The sequence below is a fragment of the Trichoplax adhaerens genome, genomic scaffold (genome assembly GCF_000150275.1).
Source record: "Trichoplax adhaerens TRIADscaffold_8 genomic scaffold, whole genome shotgun sequence".
Lineage (NCBI taxonomy): Eukaryota > Metazoa > Placozoa > Uniplacotomia > Trichoplacea > Trichoplacidae > Trichoplax > Trichoplax adhaerens.
In genome coordinates this window covers 2,064,141-2,080,936 of record NW_002060950.1, presented here as the reverse complement: position 1 = coordinate 2,080,936, position 16,796 = coordinate 2,064,141, and the positions used below count along the sequence as shown (strand labels likewise).

General features: G+C 34.3%; 3 protein-coding genes across 3 annotated transcripts; 2 read left to right on the top strand and 1 right to left on the bottom strand.

Annotated features, from left to right (window-relative positions):
• Window positions 1-698: 698 nt before the first annotated feature.
• Window positions 699-3,089, bottom strand: TRIADDRAFT_58662 (uncharacterized protein; the record flags this gene model as incomplete). Its single annotated transcript, XM_002114593.1, has 6 exons — window positions 699-764; window positions 1,355-1,520; window positions 1,894-2,065; window positions 2,151-2,202; window positions 2,364-2,609; window positions 2,790-3,089. The coding sequence occupies 6 exons, from the start codon at window positions 3,087-3,089 to the stop codon at window positions 699-701; spliced, it is 1,002 nt and encodes a 333-aa protein (XP_002114629.1).
• A 3,038-nt stretch (window positions 3,090-6,127) lies between these two features.
• Window positions 6,128-9,695, top strand: TRIADDRAFT_58661 (uncharacterized protein; the record flags this gene model as incomplete). The annotated part of the gene is made up of 7 exons (XM_002114770.1): window positions 6,128-7,454; window positions 7,661-7,747; window positions 7,917-8,059; window positions 8,173-8,523; window positions 8,593-8,704; window positions 8,955-9,129; window positions 9,299-9,695. 7 exons carry the CDS (start codon window positions 6,128-6,130, stop codon window positions 9,693-9,695), a joined length of 2,592 nt encoding a protein of 863 aa, XP_002114806.1.
• A 4,845-nt stretch (window positions 9,696-14,540) lies between these two features.
• TRIADDRAFT_28229 (uncharacterized protein) lies at window positions 14,541-15,368 on the top strand (the record flags this gene model as incomplete). Its single annotated transcript, XM_002114769.1, has 1 exon — window positions 14,541-15,368. A coding segment is annotated over one exon (828 nt), but the record flags the coding sequence as incomplete, so codon positions are not given.
• Window positions 15,369-16,796: the final 1,428 nt, after the last annotated feature.

The following is a 16,796-nucleotide window of genomic DNA, read 5'->3' as shown; positions in this document are numbered from 1 at the left end:
CTTGAGTAAGGATAAGTGACTATGTTATAAAATATTTTATCATTAACGTTAACTGAAGGGTCGATGCTACAATTTAAATTAAATCATAAGTTTATTTAGCCCTTCCAACATCAGAGTTAAATATGCTTTACTGTGAGATTCTCATGCCAGTAGAGAATTGTCTCAGTCCTCTTATAGAAATAATCGTTCTGGTCTACAACTTTAAAGTAAAACTCTCCTTGATGATGATAAGCACATTTTTGAGGGTACTGCTTTAAGATAACTGTACTTATTTTATTAATTAATTAATATATTTACTAGTTCATTAGACCAACAGCCATTGCGTTTACGAATGAATATCTACGTATATAAGAAAGATAATAACGCCAATGTAAGGGAAATCAAGCGGTATTGTTATTTCTCATCGTATAAGTATGTTCTGGTTATTAAGTTAATACGTAAATCTATAAAAATTGTCCAAGTTAATTATAGATCTTCTGGTATTTGAGGTATACAACTTACTCACATAAATTTCTTTAAGATAAATTTATGTATAAACATTGAAGTTTAAAATTTAAAATCTGAATACTTAAGAAATATGCGGCATAGTAATATGAATTTTTAAACATCATGTACATTAATTTAATAAATATTTAAAAGAATACGCAATATAAGCTTGATAAAAGAGAAATGCTATTATTGACGATAAGACTCTATTGCTATATGAATCCAAAAGTCATATCTTGCTGAAGAGCGGCAACCACATCTAAGTCATACTTGCAGGCCTAATACAAAATTTTATAAAAAATTATATTAGAAGTGATGTGTACAGTATTGTAAGAATAAGTAATTTATAATTATAAGGTGAATTAAAGGAGTATGTAATATTTAATATTAATATATAATCGTCTGTAACTCTTAATATGGATGTGTAAGATTTTACTATATAAAATAACATAGCCTACATCATAACCCTAAATATAGCTAATAAAGTTCGTATATGATGATGGCATGTTATGTTATTAGTGGAAACATATAAACACATGTCAATAAATAAAAGATCAATTTTTACCAGCTGTTCTTGGAGTAACTATCGTACAAAATAATAATATTAATGGATACATAACAAGTAGCAAATTTGCATCCAAAAAATGCTCGTAAAGAGTTAGCAAATCTTTAAAGTTTAAATTCCTGCTACAATATATATGTTTTATTTAGACTACGTCAAAGTTTCTACATTTTTAAATATGTTAACTATATGCGTGTATAATCTGATAAAGATTCATATTGTAATTGAGTTGGAAATAGTACTTATAGAGTTGTGATGATTTAAAATCGTACTACCTATTGATCATGTTATCTACGGCAAGATTACCTTTGAGTAGAGTTTCTTAGCCTCTGAAGTATCCCTGGTAGCCCCTAAGCCATTCTGAAGACAGCGAGCATAATAAAAGCATGACATTGCCATCCCTTTAATAATATAGCTTGGTAGGCAATCAGTGGATCTTGCTGTTTCGAAAATGCCATCGTTTGTCGTAACCCTAATTAATTTAGTAATAAGATGCTTACCACAATAATAAAACTTTGGTAATGTAGCTGAATTAGCACTCAAGCGGCTTTTCTATGATAAGCGTCTCCATTTATTTGTTCAATCGACAATTCGAAGAATACTAGATCTACAGTATAATATTATAATTCTCAGACTACACTAGACGTAGCGGATGAAATTCTGTAATAGACCTTCATTTTGTATTTAGTCTCTTTATAACTTAAAATATTAAATTACATACTGTAGTAAATCTATGCTACTATATTCAGGCAGAATATTAACGGAAAAATAAAGTTACTAAGCAATTTAAATGCTAATTGAATAATTGGTCATGAAAGCAACACGTATAAGAGAAGTTATCTTACGTTTTAGCTAATTCGACAGCTCTTTTGTATAGTTTCCTTGTATAATAATGAGCTACAAGACATCCTTGCGCGTAAACATTTCCTCTTTCGCTAGCTTGTTTAAAACAGTTGAGTGCGGCTTCAACGTTTTGCTTTGTACCTTGGCCCTTCCAATACATAGCTCCGAGTGCTCCTAACCAGAGAAAAAACTAGGTTAGGCTAAAGCTTACGAGAAATTGTCGTTATGCAACTATAGGTAAAGCCTTCCTCTATATTACCTTGACTTTCTAAACTCCCATTTGCTGTAGCTATCTTATGCCAATAAAATGCCTAGACATTAAACAAATTGAAAAAGCGCATGTAAATTTCTAGGTTTAAATGTTTGCTGTAGTATAGCAACAAAAATCGTGACTGCCTGACTACGTCGTTATTTTATATTACGAAAAACTAAAACTCAATCATGTCATATAATAATGTCATAAGATAAGGACCTTTTCAAGATCTACATTTTCTTCTTGAGAATAAAATAATCCTAAAGCAGCTTGAGCCTTAACGCTTCCTTCGTCATCTCCTTGAGCGGCTTGTATCCATAATTTCTCTGCCTTTTCATTAGATTGTTTGACTCCAAATCCTTGAAAATAGGCCCTACCAAGATTGTACTTCGCACTTGCTATTAAATTAGACATTCCTTTATTCTTTGCAGTGGCTATCTCGCGCATGTATTGTATTCCAAGTTCCTATTATGAAACAAACTCTATTAAGTCTAACTTTGCTTCCAAACAAACTCTAGTATCCAGCAAAGCTAAATTCCTTATGTCACCCGAAATTGATGGATATCGTAGGAAAATGTAATATAAAGATTGTCTTATAATCAATTCTAAAGCATATAAGTGTCTCTTCTAATCTAATAGTCTTACATAATTTTCGTCAGTTCCAATTCCATCATAATGCATAACTGCCAACAAATACTTCGCTTGATAGTCTTTATCGTGTATTCTTTCAAAAATTATCTTGGCTTCAGCATAACGTTCCTGCTCAAAATAGAAATGGCCCAGTTGAAATAGCGCCTGTGGATAATTGTGTTCGGCTCTTTCTTTCAAGTATTCTTCAACTTCATCAGTTTGTGGTTCAGAATCTGAATCATGATTGGAAAGAATGTCCGAAACGGTCTTCGTAGTAGACACTATCGGAATTGGCTCACTTCCAATTCCTTCCATACTTTACTGGTAACGATACAGTTAAGGTCTCTACACAAGCATTAATGTCGAAGAGTGTGATATTGGGCGAGTATTAGATGAAGCTGTTTCTCAAGCCCTAAAGTTGGTAAACATCAGCTTCTAGACAGACTATGGTAATATCAAATTAAAAATAAGGAAGTCAATTTAGAACTAATAATTCTATTAAAAATACAGCGCTATCACTTTGTTGTAATTATTGTTTTACTAATATCAACGGGTTACGATTGTAAAGATTAATTACTCTCATGTAGCATGTTCCCAGCTATCAATTAATTATCGTAGATATCAATATAGAAAATAGGAAATATGACGTCGGTCATCGTTACAACAAGCTGGTTACTATGGCAACCTGCAGCATAATAAGCTTCTCTAACTAATAATAATGATGCTTGTTCGCGACAGGCATATTTATGCGTATACTCTTATGAATAAGAACTGCCTGGAGAAAAATAGTAGTCGCTTTCCATAAAATAACGGAAAAAATATTGTATTGCGTTAGCAAATTTGAATTGGTTGTTAAATTTGCAATTGACATGATATCATGTATCGGTTAAATTATGGGAGATTGCAGATATTTTAACCATATATGTATTATTGCAGTAATTTAAATTAAAATTGCCTTACTTGATATAGTAAATCATTTAATTTCTAAAATTAACGATTTAAACACTCATAGCGACACTTAGATGTTTATCATAGTACATATACTTCTATGACAGATATGAATACATAATATAGCCATATTAGGGGAAATTATTGCTCTAATTGAGTGTAGATGTATTCTAAAGAATAATTAATAAATAGATGATAAAAACTTTAAACTGGAATTGCACTAAATAAAGGCCTGTACTACTAGGACTACGAACAGTTCATCTATTATACAGTATAAATAATACAATTTATTGCATGCAACAGATAACTTTGTGTAATTATATAATTATTATAAGAGTTTTTCCATTATATTTAACAATTCATAAAACGATAAATTTTGATACAATATACACGTACGTATAACTGCCCTTTGGCTGAAGCTAGAGAAGATTAAGCATGTATAATTACTTAATAATGATATACTTGTACTGTACAGTATGTACTGTGACTATATTCTTATCCTATCACTGTAATATGATAGTCAATAACAGACGATACTATTCAATGTCATATTAAGTGCTTAGTATAGTTGCATATGTTAGCTCACGTTCTTATTGTTATCACTTCACTCTGTATCACTTTTTCTATCGGGGACATACTGCCAGCTTCCCTAACGTGCAGGATAACTACGAGCATATTAATGGTAATTCTAAAATTCCTTCGTTTGCTCTTATCCTATCCCTTGTTGTACAATCCCTTATAAGCTTAAGACATCATTATAATATTCCAGCTGATACTAAACTTATAAAACTTTGCGAGATTTTTTATCTCACTTATCCTTTGTATCGGCTACTATCACTGATAATTTAGTTGAATTGAAGGCAATACTAACCCGAATGTCAGTCAATTATATTTAGTTTGCCTGCTCGTTCTAAAATACTGAATTATACTGTTATCAATTTCGCAAAAATATACAAATGTCTTCATAGCATAAAAAAAAAAATATCCGACATTACGTCAGGTTAGCAGAGGGTGGCTTTGATCCACCGACCTCTGGGTTATGGGCCCAGCACGCTTCCGCTGCGCCACTCTGCTAATGGCAACAGTTTAGGAGACTAATTTTATTTAAACACTTGATTCACTCTATTAATTTCAGAAATAAGGATGATTAAGCTTGCTTTGGATATTTTACTGATTATAAATAGAATCTTATAATAATCTCTTCTAAGCTTGATCACTTACCAATTTAGTTATTGGTATTTTGGCCAATTGGTTGAACATAAGGCACAGTAAACTACTGAATATATACTTCCGAGTTCCGACACAGCAGACAAAGAGATGAGCCATTGAGCAATCTCTTTCCGTTCCGATCTTTGGTACAGTACCGTACAGTATACAATACAAAGTACAGTAAAGTGCTGTACTGTACACTGTAACCCCTTCTGACTGGACTGTAGTTCAGTCTTGCCTGGCAGTACCATGGCAGCACAAATATATACACAGAATATTTCATCACTCGTGTCTGCGGTGGATCAGTAAATCCATTTGGAAAAGCGAAGGCCTGGTGTAGCTGCAATTCGATGAGTAGATAATTATACAGCATAATTATCGATCTTCCTATTTGGAAAGCCATAATAGCCGTCGATTGATAGCAAATGGGCTGATATATTAGATAGTAAGTACTGGGTGTGCCTTATCTTAACCGATGATGGTGTAATGTTATGAAAACTAATAGTCTCTGTTTTTACTGTTATGGTGATTAATTAATTAATCAATATATGCGTATGCGATGCAATTAATTTTCACATATTGATGGCTGATATTGGAGAGTTTGAACTTCACATTCTTAGTTGCTACACTGAGTTGAATCTAGTTTATGCTATTTTCTGCTTCACAAGATAAATAATCAGTACTTGAACTTGCTTCCACTTCGTATCAATCGTGTGTATTGTAAATTATTAACTGCTGGTTAAAAGCATGATTTGTTTTCATTTTGACATGGAAGATATCCAGTACTGAATTGGCAAGTTCAAGTAGCCGTTTATAATTAGTATACGGCAAAAGTAGCTTATGTATTTGGTTATAAAGTAAATGCCTATAATCTTTAGTTATTAACGACGCGTATAATTTCATGTAAGAATGAGAAAAAATGGCGTTATGGACTGTACAATGTACAGGGCATCGCACAGGATGTTCTCAATATAGATGGCTTGAATTTTGTGCAGTCTTTACGAAGTAGTGCAAGGCATAGCAACGGTAGTGAGACTGTACGAGCACTTTCTTAACCTGGGAACGATTAAGGATGCCTCGTCAAATATCTAGTATATCATTCTAATTGAATACGTAATTGATATTATTTTTATTTACTCACACAGACTTCCATACAGTATTCTGCAGTATTGAAATCTTGCAACCAACGCGTTATCATGGAGTTAGGCTCAGTATCTGTATCAAAAGGAAAAACCAGTGGTATTGACAAAGCTATCGAAACTTTATCCGAATCATTTCAAAAAATTACACCTTTCGAAAAATATGTCATTGCCAGTAATTACCAGCAAAGCTACTTCTACCATGTCAGAAGGACCCCAGTGCTATGCGAGGAATATCAAAAGATGCAAAATCTACGCAAGCGAAAGGCTTTCTTAACATTTAAAAAGATTTGTGCTAGCCACTTATCGATTGCTAGTAAATTCATGAGAGAATGCGAATCCATTGGCAAAAGTAGCTTGCGGTTATTATTAAAAATCGATAATTCTTTCAAGAAGAGTGACCGCAGTTGGCTTGACCAATGCCATTTCGATGTCGGTGTACTGTTATGTGAAGAAGCCAATACACATGATCATTTATGTCATATACAAGTTATTAAAGGTAAAATTAGCGAAGATCGTTGGCTGGATCATTATTTACCGCTATTGACTGACGAGTTAAAGAGTACAGAAAGTCTTTTACGAATTATTAGAAATCGTACCATTTGGTGGCTAAGAAAAGTTATTGAAATCAAATTACAAATATTAGGCTACGTTGATAGCGAAGAAGTTAGCTCTGTAAGCCTGCATTTATTATTTCAAAGCGTAGAAATGTTTAATAGATTAGTGAAAAGATATCGACGCTTTGTATCAAATGATAGCCAATATAAGACTGGTAAATTTCTACACTGGATGACTGAAATTGGTAGATCGTTTACTTTACGCGATGTCTTAAGCCTGATCATTAGTCGTAGAGCTCACCAGTGGTACGACTACTTACATAGTAATTGTAACGCTAGATTATTTGCGGAAGGAGATCGTAAAGTAATCCCCAATGATGAAAATTTTATGGTTAAAGGAATTAATAAGGAGAGATCATTCAGTGCTACGGTAGTAGCCTCTTTAGCAGCCTCAACAACGTTATTAAGGAAATATCGAAACCGCCGGCGAACAGATTCAAGCATGAGTGATTCTGGTGTCTTTAATGCTAATATTGTCAACCAAACGGAATGCTTTAATGATGCCTCTCATTCACCATTGAAAAAACAAGTCAGTTGGAGTGATATCGCGATCAAGGAAGAGGGCAAACAAGAAATCTATGACAGTTATCTGGCATTACTCTGGCAACAGCTGGTTTTATACTATCACAGCTATTGCTGTAAATTACCACTAATTCCCATTACTACAAAGAAGAAAATACTAAAAATGAATATATCACCGTTGATAATACAACCTGAAAGTACTTATAATAGACTCATAGAGATTTTACAAGTTCCTAATCAGATCGGTAAGCATCAAGTAAAAGATTTATTATCTCAATAAATTACAGCATCAAAGTAACTGCCACTAGTTCAATTAAAGCTAAATAGTAGGTGCTAAATTACAAAAGTTAAAGAGCAAATAGTGTACTTTAGACTACGATACATCGTTGATAACTTGATAAATACCTACAATTTCTAAAATGATCATTTTTTCTTTGATCATCATTCAAAGCTGGTACCAGTCTTCGAACAGCATTTCAGCTGCATGATTTGTCATTTTTCATCCATCAACTGTATATGTCATACCGATGGGATGAAGGTAGGGTACAGACCGTACAGTGCTTTTATTTCTGTTGTTAAAATTTCTGGATTACTTTCAGTCAGTTTACTGTTGCAAACTTGTATCAGAGATGTATGAGGGCTATTCGTAAATGTTTGATGTGAAAGTAATTTTTTAAATAATACTGACATATCTATGACCTTGATAGCTTATTTCCAAGCAGTTGCTGGGTCATTGGTGGATAAAAATTGTAGAAGAAATCTAGCTTCTGATGACATTAATACTCCAACGTGTAAATTGTTTCAAGTTCCTTTGAGCATCATCTTGTCAACATTAAGGACATACTTGCCGGTATAAAATCATCTGAATTCTAGAAATTACTGAAATCATTAATTGATAAGTTTTAGCTTTAAAAGTTTTTGAAGCTTAATTTCATTGAGGAAAGTTACTATTATTTGAAATAGGTTGTTTCATCCTTTATTGAATCCGATGAGACCAACGTAAACAACTATCATTCGGTTGTGCACTTCTTGAACATAATCAATCCTACTCTATGCCGCCTTGTGGCTACTATAAATTCTATTTTGATTTGGCTTCAAAGAGATGCCGGTCGATACTTTTCCAATTGGGATCTACCAAATTTAGTTGCTATTTGGAAATCTGATTTAAAAGTTATTCTTGATGACGTAAAAAGTTGCATTGATGTTGGTGAATCTCTTTGTAGCAGCATTGCAAATTACGATTATAAGAATTGGTTAACTGATCGCTGCACTTGGTTGCTATGCATTACACGAGAATATTTTGCTGCTTTACAGGTTCAATAAGTTTTGTTTATCCGTATTTAAGGTTGTCAGCAATTAGATGATTCTCAACATTAATTGCAGGCCTTCTCCAGTAAAATGGATATAAATTATAAAAATGATTGTTATAAGTTAACTTCCGAAATTTGGGAACAAGTAATGCCGAAACAGAAGAAGTGGAGACTCAGGCACATAGGTATTATTATATCTGGGAATCATTTTTTGACAGCGGCTAAAATATAATCCTATTAGATGTGGAATAATTTTAGATATGAGTGTGCGTGCATTTAACAGTTCTTTCTACATTATTCATCTTTATATGTTTTAAAATACTGCAATTTATATTTTGACGGTTATCATAATGATAGTACGACTTCGTTAAGCGTTGGACTTTTTTGTATTACCTCATTTAATTTTTCAAAATCTGTATTTCATCTCTGTATTAGACAATGTAAAGCCAAATACATATGTTGATTCTGTATTGGAGACCACGGTTAAGCCTGTAGTGCAAGGTGTGCAGAAGATTACCGACGAAAATCAGTATGATGTGATAGCTTTAACTGTGGAGGCTGTAATGAGTTCATGGACAAATTACATTCTTAAGGAAGATATAAAATTCAGGTAATTCCGTTATTTTACCTCCAGCATAATAATATACTAGTGCTGTAACTATTAATTATAATTATTAGAAACTTTTAAGGGTTTACCTTAGATATCAATAACTGTAATGCTACGTATACTTTTTAACCTAATTATGGAGAATTAGCTTATTTCACCTTCTATGTTGCAGCGTTGCTGGAGCAAAGCAGCTACAAGCCGATTTTATGTCGGTACCATACTATTTAAAGCAAGAAAATGCTGGATTGAATCCAAGTGTGCGTGCACAAATCGAACAGTTACCTTCGATTAGAATGTGCATGAGAGTAATTGAAATTCTAATGCAACAACCAGAAAAACGAGAACCGACTACAACGCTGGAGGTAGAGACAGCAAGTGGTGCTTTGAGTGGATCAGTTGCTAGCTCTGTCAGTAGTGGACAACAAGAAGGGACGAGAATACCGGCTAATGATGACAATGAGATTGATACGATAAAATGGAAGAATTTAAGAGTTGATCGTAGTCAAAATATCTTCCAGAAACATGTCAGTGGAGTCTTATGTACAAAAACTATCAACGTCGTAGATTAATTCACTACTGTATTAGCATAGAGTTCAATAATTTCAATTCATAATGGCAGTTTAGGAAAACAAAACTATGGGATACTTACATGTATACTTGGGTATATAACATATGCCATATCAATTCTCAAATGCATTGTATAATTTATTATCGAATTAAAAGAATTAGTTTATTTAAAATCGTTGGTAGTAAATTTTCTGATTTCTTAGCATGGACTGTAAATTCTTTGAATGGAAGGGATAGCCGAGTTACCCATGTTCTATGAGAATATAGTGGAAAATGTGCATACGCCCGGGTTTGCCTGCACTTTTGGCTCGGAATGCCACAGTTCGTTCTAAACTTAACTGCTATGGCTTACGATGCCATAGTTGTGGTATGATTGCATAATAACTAGCGTAAAAATCAGAACGATGTTACTGGAATTTAATATTAGATGGACAGTCGCAATGTAATAGTATAACTTTATTAGCTATGAAACTGTACAATAGTGTATCTATTGGAATCTGCGTGACTGTTCTTAAAATTCAGATATTTAACGAAATGAATGATATTCACAAGATCGCTGCTATATAAAAAAATTTCTGACTAATCGGTCTAAGTATAGGATTATGCTAGCGAATCTCCATCTTTTAATATTAGTTAGAAGGAGTTCCTTTTATAAATTGAATCTATATCAATCAATTCACCTTTCAATCGCCGCATACAGTATAGTCAAAGGTAAAAATACTTGTAAAATTGAAACATTTACTCAACATTAGCCAAGTTCGAATACTGACATATTGGTATTTGCACAGGCATACTTTCTACAGTTCTCTACCGTTTTGTATTCGACAAAATTACGGTATCATATCGAAATAATGTTTGCTCGAAGCTAGTCGTAACACGATGCTGCTGCTGTGCACCATGGTGACAAAACTAGAGCTACTTGATATGTAGCTCAAGATGGAAGTCATTTTCATTGCATGCTTCTATACTGTACATACTGTAGCAATGCAATAGCACTGATATAAAAGTTATAATAATATATCGATATCTATCTCTCCTTTAAACAATATAAAGGGCCACAATGATCGTAAGAAGTCTGTCTTGTTTTTATTTATTTATTTTATTTATTTACTATTTCATCTGGTATGGTGCTAGCGATCTGAAATGAAGTTAACATAGAAGCCAAATCCATTGTAGGTCCGATACTGTGCTGAACGAGGGACTTGATCGTATAAGAGAATTTCTCTTACAACGAAGTCCCTGGCTAAACCAAGTACTATACTACTAGTACTCTCACCGATGATTCATTATGGTTGGATTTGAGGAAGAAGTTTGCAAAGTTCTGCAGCTTCTTCCTAAGTCGAAAAGGCAGCTGCAACCATAATTGGATATATTTCGCTTACGTCTACATCCTCATACTGTGCTTGTATCGTTATCGCAAGCATGATACTGTATATAGCAGTGAGTACAGCTAAGGATTCCAATATCTTCTCCACACCATACAGTGTATATTGTAGCCTACAATACAATGTCCTGTATCTTACAGTATATTATACTGTACTTCGCTTACTGTACTTGGGTGCTGTCTAGCGACCATAGGTCGGCAGCCACTTCATACTGTACCCACTATCTGTAGGTATAGATTGGAGCTACTGACTAACAGTCGCCCTACTCTGCCTAGACTGTACAAGTGGTTGGCCGAGAAGTGAAGACGAAACTGATCGCCATTAGTCCAATTTTTTTCTTGTCTAGTCTTGACTCGGTATGTGGCGCAGGACATCATCAGCGGTACATAACATTAGGCAAGTGCCTGAAAAGTACAGAATCAAGGTAAAGTAATAGTGAGTTAGTGATGGCGATGAAATAATTTTAATTGCAGTGGATTAGTGTGTGATGATCCTTGTACTTTTTCGATCGGATTACGCGTGTGGCGTAAAAATCGGCAACGAGTTTTGTTGAGCGCCATCTTGCCTTGGCGATTGGCTATGTTATCCATGCTATTACATCATAATGATATTGTATAGGGTTATGCTTACGAGTAGTTGTAATATTCTAGTGATACAGCTTGCCATATTGGTGTTGCTTTGCTAGATAAATCGTTAGTATCAAGAACTCTCGATAGCTCCATGTAGACGTCAAGTTGCATACATAGTCGTAGGATTGATAATAATTTTGGACCATTTTAGAAATCCTTGTTTTGCCAGCATGGGTGTATTCTTATGATGGATTATTTTATTAATTACTATCTATGTTTACGTCAAGATTAACATTACCAAGGTATGCAATACACCTGGGAAACAATGCAGTCGTCATTACTGTTCATCACCTCCGTCTACTTCAAGCAGGTAAGAATTTACAGGGTACAGCTTAAATTACTATCTTTTCTACAGTAGCACTGTCAATAACGCTGAGATACAGTGAGAAGGGAATAGTTTTTGTAGTACTGGACAACTGAATAGGGTGTAGATTGCAATCAATGTATCGTCTAAAATTTCTTGGGTATTGTCATAGAAGAGTTTCCATATTTTGCATTAACAGATTGCTATACGTAGGTTTTCCTGCGAACGCTCGATCAAGTCCATATGAATTCGAGCGAGACAGGACTTCTACTTCTATAAAGATCGTTAAAAATTCTAGTTAAATCAATTCGGTATTACCGTTTAGCGGGCTATAATGTACATGTAGAATACAGTACTGTATTTGTATGGCCCGTTGCTTGTTTTTTGTGGTTTACCCTGTCATGAACTTGGCAGTGTGGTACGATAGCTCCAACAACTATTTTATTGACTAGTGCCAAACTCTCCGACTATAGTCTTATTATTAGAGAAATGATAACATGACTAATGCAAGATTTCAAAATTGCAGTAGTACTGCTGGGAAAGTTGCCATTGCTGCCGTAGCATTAGGAGTAGCTGGTACTGGATTTTCAGTTTATTATGCATCAGAATCAACAGATAATAGACGGCAAATTGAAAGTTATCTGCCCATCTCCAAAGGCGTATTGAACTTATTTCTTGGAAAACAGCCTGCATTAACTAGGTTAGTAGGATTCATTAATGAAGTAAACAACCATGCTATTGCGTCGTATCAAGATTATAATATTCAAAGGCGTGCTAACTGTTTGTCTGTTCTTCAACCAATCTTGGGTCATATATTAATGCTATAGTTCTGAAACCTTAAACGAAAGAGAATTTTCTTTTCCTATAAAGTACTCAGAATCTAGCCAGATTGACAAGGTATGGAGCGTAGGATACCGCATCTGCTGATCGATTGCGGCATACGTATCTACTCGATATTTTAAAATGTATCAAATGTTTAAAACGGTTGTACTCCCTATTAAATCCTCAATATCTTTGCAAATGTTCTGTTAACATTAATAGCTGGATATCCGACCTGAAGATGTGAAACTTAGCGAGTCTAAGACATCGTCTGTAAATACGTCTGAATTATCGACTGCGGAATCTGCAACTTCTGGTGTAAAAGATAAGGACCCTATACCTTCCATTGCTAGTTTAGAACAAGTTAAGGAAGAAATTCCTGATAAGCAAGAGCATACAGCAGTAGGAATATCGGTACCAAATAGCCAGGAGATAGGACATACCGAAAGTGCTATAAACGATAACAAAAACGCATCTGGGCAGGATACTAAACCTATCGATAAAACTAATGTCAATGACACAGTGGTAGTAGATACGGCGTCAACAATTTCAACAACGACTATCGACGAAGGTAGGCAAATTGGATTTTCATTTGAAATCTGTATATTGAGTATTTCTAATCTTGAAAGAATTACTCCTGTGTGTAACTCATTGCCATGCTTTATCTTTAGGGTTACATTCAGGAATTAGTGTAGAAAGCACTGCCAATGAAGCGAATACTGAAGAAGAAATTAATAAACTGCTAGATAGGAGCGAATTAGTACCGTTATTGGAAAAAACAATGGAAGATTTCTTACAAACTGGTAATGAAGCTTGCAATAAATTGGAACAAGTTAGCGAAGTATATCAAGAATATACAAAATCTCTTCAAGCTGCAATGCAAAAAACAGATATAGGTATCTAATATATTACAGTCAATTCTCGCGTATTATAATTGAAGTTAGCTTTTATACCAAAGAACTTTGCTGATTATATTGTGACATAGAATCTGATGACAGTAAAAATTTATGGGATAATACCAAATCATTGGCATCTAATGCTACCAGGACTGAATTAGACGCAGTTGATGTGTCAAGAAAGTTCTTTTTAATAAAGGAGAAAATACAAACTCTGTTGGATAAAAGTAGGGAATCTGATGAATTTTCTGGGGTAGAAGCATTACAGGATGACATCGTCAGGGTATATATTGCTAAACTATATTTTAGTTAATTTAAACTAACTAATTTAGTTTATTATTTCATACAGCTCCATCAAAGAGTCCAAGAAGCTAATATAAAGTTAGAAGCATCTAAAGTTGACGCCTCTATCATTAACGAATACAAAGAACAACTTGATAAGGCGAGATTAGAGTTTAAAGATTCTCTGAAAGATTCGTCATCAGACAAGGAAGAATTGGAAAGCACGAGAGATTTATCCAACTTGGAATTAAATCTTCTCGTTGCATTTACTCATCGTAGAAATGAACAGTTAACGAAAGAATTAGAACAGCAAAGAGTTTTGGAACAAAAGAGATTGAAAGAAGCTTTGATGAAAAAGGAAGAATTAACTGCTAATATAGCTGACAGTCATTACCAAATTGAGAGGGAAAAACTTAATTATGCTCACCATTTAGAAATCGAACGCAAGGTTATTACTGAATACTTTACAACTATTATCTTTCTCATACTTAATGTCACATTAACATATTACGAATATCTTTTTAAAATATAGATCATTGAGTTGCAGAATGATTTTGAAATTGATTTGCGTCGTCAGCTTCAGAGGCAGTCTGCAGCACATAGTGATCATTTGCAGCAAACATTGCAAGAACAAGCTGGAAGTCTCGAAGAAAAATGGTCACATGAAACCGCAAACCGAATTAGTGAGCTAGAAAAGAAACATCATTTGGAGTTAAAGGCTGTATTATCTCGTTTGCACGGAATTGAGCATGCCATCGTAGAAAAATCTGAATTACTACAAAAAGGCAAACAAGCTCAGGAGTTGTGGCTAGCTTGCCAGTCTCTAGATGCAGCTTTAAGTACTGACGTAACGGATAATATTACTTGTCCTCTCAAGGAGCATTTTCTTACTGTGGAAAAACTTCTTGATGATGAACCATTAGCAAATATAGTGCTGCAAATTATTCCAAAAGTTGCAATTGAGCGTGGCGTATATACTGAGGAGGGATTGATGCAACGATTTGTTCGCGTTAAGAAAATAGCCCAAAGGGTTAATCTTGTTGGTGAAGAAAGAGTCGGTTTATTGACTTATGCATTATCTTATTTTCAGTCTATACTCATGTTAAATGTCAAGCCTAATTTAGATGTTAAGGAAATTAATCCCAAAGATATGGATACTTACAAATTACTTGCGTATGCAGATCATTATCTTTTCCACGGGGAATTAGAACAAGCAGTGCGATTTGTCAATCAATTACGAGGTGAGCCGAGGCGAGTTGCAAGTGATTGGCTCCGCGAAGCGCGATTATTGTTAGAAACTCGTCAAGCTGTTAATATTATAAAGCAGTTATCTACTACATACGGAATGCGCTCCTTATAAATCAATGTTTGTGGCAAACTAGAGGATCTGAAAATATTTCTTATGATGCCTGGATTGAACTAAAGTTGTAAGATGGCTTAATGATGGAAATTAATTAGCACAACAATGTTTTTTTTATTGCTTTTTGAATATCTATAGTTGTTACCTAATATAATATTGAGCTATTTGTTTAAAGGGTAATAAAAATGTTCCATGATTTCCTTCATTACATACAAATTTTTATTGTTACGGCTTCGTGTGCTCAGCACTTACTCGTGTCTACGATAAAAGCTTAAAATTCTAACCAGAAAGCTTAGCATTTATTATGACCACTAACCAAAAGAACGTAGATTCTAACCTTAGCTAAATTTTACGGTTGTGTTAGAGTACTATTATGTTCGCTTGCTGACCTAGACTGTACGGCACGGCACTTTCTACGCTGTTAAATACGGATCTACCGAAGAAATTCTGCATGTGTACCTGGTATGTAATTTAACGAGCGGTGATAATTACAGCGGTTACGCCATTGGTTACAGACCAGACACTTCATAAATAGCGATATTCATAAGTTACTATTATCGACTGGAAGTAGGACTTATGGCATAGTCTAACAGAGTTAGTGGTGTAATGTAATGCAGCGCCAGCTTAAAATATTTAACCGGTAGCTAGAATACTCGAAGCGATTAACAATAATTTTGCAGAATTACGGCTTATTTGTAAAAAGTAGCCATTCCTGTCTAGTTCTAAAGTATATCGTAATCATGGATATATGGCTGCAGTACATAAGTTACAAGTTATTGTAATATAATAAGGGTACATTCCTATTAGGTTATAAATTAGCATCTCGTTGTGTATGCTTTTCAACACATACAGGACGAATACGAGCACAGTATTACAGTAACGTAAAATTGTTTTATCGTATTCTTAGACTTATTTGCAATAAAGCTATTGCTGTAGACTTCAAATAATACTCGTACGAATATATAATCGATTAATCGTCAACCAATCAATCAGCTATATATTAAGGGAAATGTCTACAATCTCTCTTGACATTACTACGAGCACCGTATACAGTCCAGTACGAAGGAAACCGTGACTGACTGATAACTGATCCGCTAGCCGTTCGGAGTGGTTGTAAGTTGTAATTTCAAATACATGTACGGCTTTTTCGCTAATGTCACAATGTATGTACTCTAGATACATACAGTATGTTGATCAGTAAAGTAAAAATACAAGGACTGTACATGTACAGTATAGTACGCGAAGTATAACGAACGAGTACAATAAATGTTATTAAGGTAACCACCAACAAGCCGGCGGGATTGTTTGCTAGTTCATACGTATAGTAAACCGTGCAAAAATGTATCATATACAATAATGTGCTCTTGTTGAAGCCAGGCTACCAAAGTAATTGTGTAATACTATACAGTAGATTTGAGGGCTACTAGC